The sequence below is a fragment of the Ranitomeya imitator genome, chromosome 2, assembly GCF_032444005.1.
Source record: "Ranitomeya imitator isolate aRanImi1 chromosome 2, aRanImi1.pri, whole genome shotgun sequence".
Taxonomy (NCBI): domain Eukaryota; kingdom Metazoa; phylum Chordata; class Amphibia; order Anura; family Dendrobatidae; genus Ranitomeya; species Ranitomeya imitator.
Window position 1 is genome coordinate 19,579,872 of NC_091283.1, and position 12,660 is coordinate 19,592,531.

Consider the following 12,660-nt stretch of genomic DNA (forward strand, 5'->3'; position numbering starts at 1 on the left):
TGGGTCTTCCAGCATGACAATGATCCGAAACACACAACCAGGGCATCTAAGGAGCGGCTCCATAAGAAGCATTACAAGGTCCCGGGGTGGCCTAGTCTGTCTCCAGACCTGAACCCAATGGAAAATCTTTGGACAAGCTGAAACTCAATGTTACCCACCGACTGCCCTGAAACCTGAAGAAGATCTGTATGGAGGAGGGGGCCAAAATCCCTGCTGCAGAGTGTGCAAACCTGGTCAAGAACTACAGGAAACGTCTGAACTCGGTAATTACAAACAAAGGTTTCTGTACAAATATTAAGTTCTGTTTTTCTAATGTATCAAATACTTATTTCATGTAATAAAATGCAAATTAATTAAGTAACAATCATACAATGTGATTTTCTAGATTTTATTGTTAGATTCTGTCCCTCACAGGTGAAGTGTACCTACGATAAAAATTACAGATCTCTCCATTCTTTGTAGGTGGGAAAACTAGCAAAATTGGCAGTGTATCAAATACGGAACTTATGGTATTTTCCCCACTGTGTATATATTATATATATATATATATATATATATATATATATATATATATATATATATGTATATATATATATATATACATATATATATATATATATATATACATACGCTGAGAATTCAGGACTTGAATGCATCTTTTGTAACACAACGAATCATTTTTTAATCAGCTTTTCTGTTTTAGAAACGTATTAGATGTTACACCTAAAACACTTTTAAAGAAAAACTCCATCTTTCCTGTGATCCATTATTCTCCTTCTTGCAGGACTGACGCGTTTCTATCCCGGCGCCATCGATCACCCGCCGGGTCAATGCCCAATCCTTCATTAAATTACCATCGGATTTCAAAAGTCAAACAAAAAAAGTTTTAATACTGAATCTTAGCAAGAACATCTTAACAAAGTTATACTTTAACTTAATATAGTACAACAGAGAAACCGGACTGCAACGTTTCCTTCATCCATCGCTCCCCGGAGCTCCCAGCAGGACCAGCACTCTTCCCATCCCCATGATGGCTCCGTTCATCTCCTTTTTAAAAAGTTTTTACAGTATTTTGTTTTTCTCTTTAAAAAAAAAAAAAAAATGTACACACAATTCTGTCCATAATGTCATCTCTGCTGAACGTCCGGTACACGAGGCTCCGCTCATAAACACAACGATATTGTTCTGTGATCGGTGGGATCCCAAATCCAGACCTTGGGCGAGCCCAAAAAATTGAGATGAAGACCCCATCATTTCTGTGCCGTAGTCAAAAAAAAAAAAGAAAAGGAAAAATAAACTAAAACATAAAAAAAGAAATATAAATAATGACAGAAAATCTGCGGAGGTCGGATGGGGAGGGAGTGACTTTTAAATATGTCTACAATGTTTCTTTTGCTTCCAATGTTTGGATCTGTCGCCATCGTGTGCGGAAGCCTCGCGGGAATCTCTCCGTGTCGTCACGTTGCCGGGGCAGTTGTTGATGCAGCAACTGCGGGAACCGCTCAGAAAAGTCCTTCCGTCGTTCATGCTTTTTGTTTTTCACCATCTTTCCTTTCATTTCAAAGGCAGCGAAAGGTGGAATAGATTCCTCCCGTGGACCGCGTGCTCGCCAGATGGCGTCCTCTCCCTCAGTACATGAGCGGAGGCTTTATGTACGTCCTGTTTTCTGAAAACCGAAAAATACATGTCTTTAAATTTACATTTTTACCAAAGTGATTTCAGCAAGATTTCCAATAAAGTCGACATTTGTCAATATTTGTAGTGACATTCGCTGCAGGTGTCGACGACAGATTTGTGATCATGTCTAGTTCTCTTCTATGCTGCATTTTTCCCCTGCAGTCTGCGCCCCTCGCCCCCTGCAGTCTGCGCCCCTCCCCCCCCGCAGGCTGCGCCCCTTCCCCCCCCCCGCAGGCTGCGCCCCTTCCCCCCCCCCCGCAGGCTGCGCCCCTTCCCCCCCCCGCAGGCTGCGCCCCTTCCCCCCCGCAGGCTGCGCCCCTTCCACCCCCGCAGGCCGCGCCCCTTCCCCCCCGCAGGCCGCGCCCCTCCCCCCCGCAGGCCGTGCCCCTTCCCCCCCACAGGCCGCACCCCTCCCCCCCGCAGGCCGCGCCCCTTCCCCCCCGCAGGCTGCCCCCCTTCCCCCCTGCCGTCTGCGCCACTTTGTCTTTGCAGTCTGCGCCACTTCGCCCCTGCAGTCTACGCCCCTTCCCCTGCAGCCTGCGCCACTTCGTCCCCTGCAGCCTGCGCCACTTCTTCCCCTGCAGCCTGCGCCACTTCGCCGCTCTCCGTTCTTTCTGGGGTGATACTGTGTTGATGGATGCGGCATTTTAAGATGTGTGTGTCGCCATCTTACGCCAAGAACAAAGAGGGTGGACATGAATAATAACGGGGAGGAACATAAATTACAAATCACATCCTGACTCCTGTCACTGACGGGTTAATGTTCGGTGCTGGGTGCAACACTCCAGCAGTAAGAAGCAGGGCGTCCTCCGAAAATCGATTGTGAGGGTGCATTAAATATTTCACATGCAGGCGCAGCACTGGCTCTGGCCTCGGGTCATGCAATATTCAGGGACACTGCGCTACTCATCGCTACACAATTACTGTACAGTCAGGCAACATGAATCACACAACTTCACGCTGCCTGCTCACATACCTACAGGGAGACACAATCCCGCTCACACAGGTACTCGCACTCATACATGTCCTACACCTATTGTACAAAAATAACAGGCACACCTGCTCATACATGTCCTACACCTATTGTACAAAAAAACAGGCACACCTGCTCATACGTGTCCTACACCTATTGTACAAAAATAACAGGCACACCTGCTCATACGTGTCCTACACCTATTGTACAAAAATAACAGGCACACCTGCTCATACGTGTCCTACACCTATTGTACAAAAATAACAGGCACACCTGCTCATACATGTCCTACACCTATTGTACAAAAAAACAGGCACACCAGCTCATACGTGTCCTACACCTATTGTACAAAAATAACAGGCACACCTGCTCATACGTGTCCTACACCTATTGTACAAAAATAACAGGCACACCTGCTCATACGTGTCCTACACCTATTGTACAAAAATAACAGGCACACCTGCTCATACGTGTCCTACACCTATTGTACAAAAAAACAGGCACACCAGCTCATACGTGTCCTACACCTATTGTACAAAATTAACAGGCACACCTGCTCATACGTGTCCTACACCTATTGTACAAAATTAACAGGCACACCTGCTCATACGTGTCCTACACCTATTGTACAAAAATAACAGGCACACCTGCTCATACGTGTCCTACACCTATTGTACAAAAATAACAGGCACACCTGCTCATACGTGTCCTACACCTATTGTACAAAAATAACAGGCACACCTGCTCATACGTGTCCTACACCTATTGTACAAAATTAACAGGCACACCTGCTCATACGTGTCCTACACCTATTGTACAAAAATAACAGGCACATCCACTCATACGTGTCCTACACCTATTGTACAAAAATAACAGGCACACCTGCTCATACGTGTCCTACACCTATTGTACAAAAATAACAGGCACATCCACTTATACGTGTCCTACACCTATTGTACAAAAATAACAGGCACACCTGATCATACGTGTCCTACACCTATTGTACAAAAATAACAGGCACACCTGCTCATACATGTCCTACACCTATTGTAAAAAAATAACAGGCACACCTGATCATACGTGTCCTACACCTATTGTACAAAAATAACAGGCACACCTGATCATACGTGTCCTACACCTATTGTACAAAAATAACAGGCACATCCACTCATACGTGTCCTACACCTATTGTATAAAAATAACAGGCACATCCACTCATACGTGTCCTACACCTATTGTACAAAAATAACAGGCACACCTGCTCATACGTGTCCTACACCTATTGTACAAAAATAACAGGCATACCTGCTCATACGTGTCCTACACCTATTGTACAAAAATAACAGGCACACCTGCTCATACGTGTCCTACACCTATTGTACAAAAATAACAGGCACACCTGCTCATACGTGTCCTACACCTATTGTACAAAATTAACAGGCACACCTGCTCATACGTGTCCTACACCTATTGTACAAAAATAACAGGCACACCTGCTCATACGTGTCCTACACCTATTGTACAAAAATAACAGGCACACCTGCTCATACGTGTCCTACACCTATTGTACAAAATTAACAGGCACACCTGCTCATACGTGTCCTACACCTATTGTACAAAAATAACAGGCATACCTGCTCATACGTGTCCTACACCTATTGTACAAAATTAACAGGCACACCTGCTCATACGTGTCCTACACCTATTGTACAAAAATAACAGGCACACCTGCTCATACGTGTCCTACACCTATTGTACAAAAATAACAGGCACACCTGCTCATACGTGTCCTACACCTATTGTACAAAAATAACAGGCACACCTGCTCATACGTGTCCTACACCTATTGTACAAAAATAACAGGCACATCTGCTCATACGTGTCCTACACCTATTGTACAAAAATAACAGGCACACCTGCTCATACGTGTCCTACACCTATTGTACAAAAATAACAGGCACATCTGCTCATACGTGTCCTGCACCTACTGCACATAATACAGGTACACACCTTCAGACACGTCCTACCCTACTCTGCAGAAATACAGGTAAACATCTGTTCATACAAGTCCTACACTTATACAACATACAGGTACACATGCAAACATGTCTTACACCTACTATACAAAAATACAGATACACACCTGTCCATACGTATTACAAGTACTACACAAACCTACTCAGAGGCGTCCAACAGCGACATACAGGCACAACTACACACAGATACTCGTGCTGTAAATGTCCTAGACCTGCCGTACACATATACACGCTGTACACACACACACACGCCGTAAACAGACATACCGTACACGCACATGACCGCCGTACACACACATACATGTCGTGCACACATACATGTCGAACACACAGCTGATGTACAATCGGTGATGCCATTCTACAATCAGTTGCTCGGAGACAGTGACACCATTCTACAATCATCTGATCAGCGCTGGTGACGCCATTCTACAATCACCTGATCAGCGCTGGTGACGCCATTCTACAATCACCTGATCAGCGCTGGTGACGCCATTCTACAATCACCTGATCAGCACTGGTGACACCGTCCTACAATCAGCTGATCAGCGCTGGTGATGCCATTCTACAATCACCTGATCAGCGCTGGTGACGCCATTCTACAATCAGCTGATCAGCATCGGTGACGTTATTCTACAATCAGCTGATCAGCGCCGGTGACGCCGTCCTAAAATCAGCTGATCAGCTCCAATGACGCCATTCTACAATCACCTGATCAGCGCCGGTGACGTTATTCTACAATCAGCTGATCAGCGCCAGTGACGCTGTCCTACAATCAGCTGATCAGCACCGGTGACGCCGTCCTACAATCAGCTGATCAGCACCGGTGACGCCAATCTACAATCAGCTGATCAGCGCCGGTGACGCCAATCTACAATCAGCTGATCAGCACCGGTGACGCCAATCTACAATCAGCTGATCAGCGCCGGTGACGCCAATCTACAATCAGCTGATCAGTGGCGGTGACGCCAATCTACAATCAGCTGATCAGCTCCGGTGACGCCAATCTACAATCAGCTGATCAGCACCGGTGACGCCGTCCTACAATCAGCTGATCAGCACCGGTGACGCCAATCTACAATCAGCTGATCAGCACCGGTGACGCCGTCCTACAATCAGCTGATCAGCACCGGTGACGCCAATCTACAATCAGCTGATCAGCACCGGTGACGCCGTCCTACAATCAGCTGATCAGCACCGGTGACGCCAATCTACAATCAGCTGATCAGCGCCGGTGACGCCAATCTACAATCAGCTGATCATTACCGGTGACGCCGTCCTACAATCAGCTGATCAGCTCCGGTGACGCCAATCTACAATCGGCTGATCAGCACCGGTGACGCCGTCCTACAATCAGCTGATCAGCACCGGTGACGCCAATCTACAATCAGCTGATCAGCACCGGTGACGCCGTCCTACAATCAGCTGATCAGCACTGGTGACGCCAATCTACAATCAGCTGATCAGCACCGGCGCCGGTGACGCCAATCTACAATCAGCTGATCAGCACCGGTGACGGCAATCTACAATCAGCTGATCAGCGCCGGTGACGCCAATCTACAATCAGCTGATCATTACCGGTGACGCCGTCCTACAATCAGCTGATCAGCGCCGGTGACGCCAATCTACAATCAGCTGATCATTATCGGTGACGCCATTCTGAAATCAGCACCAGTGACGCCGTCCTGCCCTCAGTAACTAATCTTAATGAAGGGTCATTTATATTCAAGTCTCAAACTTTTTTGGGGGACTTATTGGCTAATGTCAGCAGATCTCCAGATTGTAGCATCACGTGATCAGATCCTGTATGTGATCATTGATGCCATTCTCTGGTGTTCCTCATGCAATCTACTGCTCTCTGTTATCAGGACACATTAAAGGGGAAGTGACCCTGAATCTCTGGTGTTGTCAGGGTTAATAATGCCGTGCAGCGAGGGTATGTGGTCCCCAGCGCTGCGGACTGACCCCCCAGGTGACGCGGACCCTTCGGCACTTTCAGTCGCTGCCACGTTCTAATTTCAGGTTGCATTTCGTGGTAATATCGGTGATTTATCATTTACCTCGAGCTGTCAGGAGTCGAGTCGCAGAAAAAGCCAAAACATCTGGAAGCACAAACAAAGGAGCGCAGCGGCTGCATGTTAATCCGGAGCCGGCCGCTCGCTTCATTAGGGGCAGGAAACCGCTAATTAGCAGCAGCGAGACCTGTGCACACAGGGTGTACGACAAGCTGGTGTATGCGCCCGCTACAGTGCACGGTCTGGCTGCATTATTCGCAGATTTCTGCTATTGTCCACAGCTGCATTCTGGATCCTTCAGAGCTGACATCCCCCTGCACTCCCTGCTGATGCAGTGTGTGGACACATTCCCATTGTTCTGCTGCGGATAGAGACGCCTGCACCTGTAGAGCACTGTGTGAGCTGACACATTGTAACAAACGCTCAGCTGTCAGCATCTATGTGTTACAGTTTGTATCTGCCCCTGTGATCCTGCGCGGCTCTGGACAATGACATCAGATCTCCCCTCAGATTTGGGTGGAGACCACTCACCTCTCACGCTGCATTTCTGCAATTTTGGCAACATTAGTTTTCGTTGCAATTAAAATGCGATTGTGGCGTGTGAACGCAGCCATAACGTTCAGGGGTGACTACAGTGGGGGACATTAACGTTCAGGGGTGACTACAGTGGGGGACATTAACGTTCAGGGATGACTACAGTGGGGGACATTAACGTTCAGGGATGACTACAGTGGGGGACATTAACGTTCAGGGGTGACTACAGTGGGGGACATTAGGTCGGAGTGACTACAGTGGGGGACATTAACGTTCAGGGATGACTACAGTGGGGGACATTAACGTTCAGGGGTGACTACAGTGGGGGACATTAGGTCGGAGTGACTACAGTGGGGGACATTAACGTTCAGGGGTGACTACAGTGGGGGACATTAGGTCGGGGTGACTACAGTGGGGGACATTAACGTTCAGGGATGACTACAGTGGGGGACATTAACGTTCAGGGATGACTACAGTGGGGGACATTAACGTTCAGGGGTGACTACAGTGGGGACATTAACGTTCAGGGGTGACTACAGTGGGGGACATTAGGTCGGGGTGACTACAGTGGGGGACATTAACGTTCAGCGGTGAGTACAGTGGGGACATTAACGTTCAGGGGTGACTACAGTGGGGGACATTAGGTCGGGGTGACTACAGTGGGGGACATTAACGTTCAGGGGTGACTACAGTGGGGGACATTAGGTCGGGGTGACTACAGTGGGGGACATTAGGCCGGAGTGACTACAGTGGGGGACATTAGGCCGGGGTGACTACAGTGGGGGACATTAGGCCGGAGTGACTACAGTGGGGGACATTAGGCCGGGGTGACTACAGTGGGGGACATTAGGCCGGGTTGACTACAGTGGGGGATATTAGGCCGGGGTGAGTACAGTGGGGGACATTAGGCCGGAGTGACTACAGTGGGGGACATTAGGCCGGGGTGACTACAGTGGGGGACATTAGGTCGGGGTGACTACAGTGGGGGACATTAGGTCGGGGTGACTACAGTGGGGGACATTAGGTCGGGGTGAGTACAGTGGGGGACATTAGGCCGGGGTGAGTACAGTGGGGGACATTAGGCCGGGGTGAGTACAGTGGGGGACATTAGGCCGGGGTGAGTACAGTGGGGGACATTAGGCCGGGTTGACTACAGTGGGGGATATTAGGCCGGGGTGAGTACAGTGGGGGACATTAGGTCGGGGTGGGTACAGTGGGGGACATTAGGCCGGGGTGACTACAGTGGGGGACATTAGGTCGGGGTGAGTACAGTGGGGGACATTAGGTCGGGGTGAGTACAGTGGGGGACATTAGGTCGGGGTGAGTACAGTGGGGACATTAGGTCGGGGTGAGTACAGTGGGGGATATTAGGCCGGGGTGAGTACAGTGGGGGACATTAGGTCGGGGTGAGTACAGTGGGGGACATTAGGTCGGGGTGACTACAGTGGGGGACATTAATGTTCAGGGGTATCTACAGTGGGGGACATTAGGCCGGGGTGTCTACAGTGGGGGACATTAGGCCGGGGTGAGTACAGTGGGGGACATTAGGCCGGGGTGAGTACAGTGGGGGACATTAGGCCGGGGTGAGTACAGTGGGGGACATTAGGCCGGGGTGACTACAGTGGGGACATTAGGCCGGGGTGACTACAGTGGGGGACATTAGGTCGGGGTGAGTACAGGGGGGGACATTAGGCCGGGGTGAGTACAGTGGGGGACATTAGGCCGGGGTGACTACAGTGGGGGACATTAGGCCGGGGTGAGTATAGTGGGGGACATTAGGCCGGGGTGACTACAGTGGGGACATTAGGCCGGGGTGACTACAGTGGGGGACATTAGGTCGGGGTGAGTACAGTGGGGGACATTAGGTCGGGGTGACTACAGTGGGGGACATTAATGTTCAGGGGTATCTACAGTGGGGGACATTAGGCCGGGGTGTCTACAGTGGGGGACATTAGGCCGGGGTGAGTACAGTGGGGGACATTAGGCCGGGGTGAGTACAGTGGGGGACATTAGGCCGGGGTGAGTACAGTGGGGGACATTAGGCCGGGGTGACTACAGTGGGGACATTAGGCCGGGGTGACTACAGTGGGGGACATTAGGCCGGAGTGACTACAGTGGGGGACATTAGGCCGGAGTGACTACAGTGGGGGACATTAGGCCGGGGTGACTACAGTGGGGGACATTAGGTCGGGGTGAGTACAGTGGGGGACATTAGGCCGGGGTGAGTACAGTGGGGGACATTAGGCCGGGGTGACTACAGTGGGGACATTAGGCCGGGGTGACTACAGTGGGGGACATTAGGTCGGGGTGAGTACAGTGGGGGACATTAGGTCGGGGTGACTACAGTGGGGGACATTAATGTTGAGGGGTATCTACAGTGGGGGACATTAGGCCGGGGTGTCTACAGTGGGGGACATTAGGTCGGGGTGACTACAGTGGGGGACATTAGGTCGGGGTGACTACAGTGGGGGACATTAGGCCGGGGTGAGTACAGTGGGGGACATTAGGCCGGGGTGACTACAGTGGGGGACATTAGGCCGGGGTGAGTACAGTGGGGGACATTAGATCGGGGTGACTACAGTGCGGGACATTAGATCGGGGTGACTACAGTGCGGGACATTAGGCCGGGGTGACTACAGTGGGGGACATTAGGCCGGGGTGACTACAGTGGGGGACATTAGATCGGGGTGACTACAGTGCGGGACATTAGGCCGGGGTGACTACAGTGGGGGACATTAGGCCGGGGTGACTACAGTGGGGGACATTAGATCGGGGTGACTACAGTGCGGGACATTAGGCCGGGGTGACTACAGTGGGGGACATTAGGCCGGGGTGAGTACAGTGGGGGACATTAGATCGGGGTGACTACAGTGCGGGACATTAGGCCGGGGTGAGTACAGTGGGGGACATTAGATCGGGGTGACTACAGTGCGGGACATTAGGCCGGGGTGACTACAGTGGGGGACATTAGGCCGGGGTGAGTACAGTGGGGGACATTAGATCGGGGTGACTACAGTGCGGGACATTAGGCCGGGGTGAGTACAGTGGGGGACATTAGATCGGGGTGACTACAGTGCGGGACATTAGGCCGGGGTGAGTACAGTGGGGGACATTAGGCCGGGGTGAGTACAGTGGGGGACATTAATGTTCAGGGGTGACTACAGTGGGGGACATTAGATCGGGGTGACTACAGTGGGGGACATTAGGCCGGGGTGACTACAGTGGGGGACATTAGATCGGGGTGACTACAGTGCGGGACATTAGGCCGGGGTGACTACAGTGGGGGACATTAGATCGGGGTGACTACAGTGGGGGACATTAGGCCGGGGTGACTACAGTGGGGGACATTAGATCGGGGTGACTACAGTGCGGGACATTAGGCCGGGGTGAGTACAGTGGCGGACATTAGATCGGGGTGTTGTCCCCCTGGATTCGCCCCTCTGCGTCCGCTGCAGTTATACACCCTGATATTAGGGCGCCGCTCCCCCACAGAAGTCATCGCTGTTTAATACTTTATGTGAAAATGACAACATGAAATCCTAAATAATAAAGTAACGATCGCGGAGAATCATTAATTTATCAGAGGAGTAAACAAAGCGCTGACATTTCTCTATAATTTATAAGGAAAAGATGGGAAAAAGTGGAAATAATTCATTATTTAGGATTTCCATGTAGAGACATCACCTGATTTCCACATTCTGCACCGACATCTGCTGCGCGAGGCAGAATCACCGCACGGCGGGCGCAGGAGGCGACTAAGTAGGTCCTGAAATACTCTGCGCTCCTCTGTAACCGCAGCCAGTGACCTCTTAGGGCCGATGAAGTCGTTAAATATTTGGTGCCGACATTTCTGCATCTCTCGCTGCGTACAATACTCATGGTTTTTGCTGCACTATTCACACGTGAATTTGGTGCAGATTTTTTCCCACTCGTTATTATGGGTCAAATCTGCAGCAAAAACACCGAAAGAATCGACGCTACAGATCTAAATCTGCACCGTGTGCACGAGACCTCGGGATTCTCACTTTGCTACAACAGGAATCCCTTCAGGTTTACTCACGAATCTGAGCAGGAAAAAATGCGACAAATCTGCAATGTGTGCACAGACCCTAAAAACACATCAGTCTTCTCTTCTTAAACACTCTGTGCTGCTGAGAACCTGCACATGATCTCCCATAAGATGAGCACACTCCTGAAACCCTCTGTGCTGCTGAGAACCTGCACATGACCTCCCATAAGATGAGCACACTCCTGAAACCCTCTGTGCTGCTGAGAACCTGCACATGACCTCCCATAAGATGAGCACACTCCTGAAACCCTCTGTGCTGCTGAGAACCTGCACATGACCTCCCATAAGATGAGCACACTCCTGAAACCCTCTGTGCTGCCGAGAACCTACACATGACCTCCCATAAGATGAGCACACTCCTGAAACCCTCTGTGCTGCCGAGAACCTGCACATGACCTCCCGTAACATGAGCACACTCCTGAAACCCTCTGTGCTGCCAAGAACCTGCACATGACCTCCCATAAGATGAGCACACTCCTGAAACCCTCTGTGCTGCCGAGAACCTGCACATGACCTCCCATAAGATGAGCACATTCCTGAAACCCTCTGTGCTGCTGAGAACCTGCACATGACCTCCCATAAGATGAGCACACTCCTGAAACACTCTGTGCTGCTGAGAACCTGCACATAACCTCCCATAAGATGAGCACACTCCTGAAACCCTCTGTGCTGCTGAGAACCTGCACATGACCTCCCATAAGATGAGCACACTCCTGAAACCCTCTGTGCTGCCGAGAACCTGCACATGACCTCCCATAAGATGAGCACACTCCTGAAACCCTCTGTGCTGCCGAGAACCTGCACATGACCTCCCATAAGATGAGCACACTCCTGAAACCCTCTGTGCTGCGGAGAACCTGCACATGACCTCCCATAAGATGAGCACACTCCTGAAACCCTCTGTGCTGCTGAGAACCTGCACATTACCTCCCATAAGATGAGCACACTCCTGAAACCCTCTGTGCTGCCGAGAACCTGCACATGACCTCCCATAAGATGAGCACACTCCTGAAACCCTCTGTGCTGCCGAGAACCTGCACATGACCTCCCATAAGATGAGCACACTCCTGAAACCCTCTGTGCTGCCGAGAACCTGCACATGACCTCCCATAAGATGAGCACACTCCTGAAACCCTCTGTGCTGCCGAGAACCTGCACATGACCTCCCATAAGATGAGCACACTCCTGAAACCCTCTGTGCTGCCGAGAACCTGCACATGACCTCCCATAAGATGAGCACACTCCTGAAACCCTCTGTGCTGCCGAGAACCTGCACATGACCTCCCATAAGATGAGCACACTCCTGAAACACTCTGTGCTGCCGAGAACCTGCACATGACCTCCCATAAGATGAGCACA

The 12,660-nt window shown here is 50.5% G+C and overlaps 1 protein-coding gene and 1 long non-coding RNA gene across 5 annotated transcripts in view; one reads left to right on the forward strand and one right to left on the reverse strand.

Moving 5' to 3' along the window:
- LOC138661428 (uncharacterized) overlaps positions 1–12,660 on the forward strand; it is a 239,302-nt gene that overhangs the window by 47,512 nt on the left and 179,130 nt on the right. The gene's annotated exons all lie outside the window — the stretch shown is intronic.
- The window catches only part of DACH2 (dachshund family transcription factor 2), a 446,534-nt gene continuing 434,744 nt past the window's right edge, over positions 871–12,660 (reverse strand). For all 3 annotated transcript variants that reach the window (XM_069746105.1, XM_069746107.1, XM_069746106.1), the window contains one exon: positions 871–1,666. In XM_069746105.1, the coding sequence (XP_069602206.1) occupies positions 1,629–1,666 (38 nt within the window). In that variant the 3' untranslated portion in view covers positions 871–1,628. The remainder of the gene's footprint in view (positions 1,667–12,660) is intronic.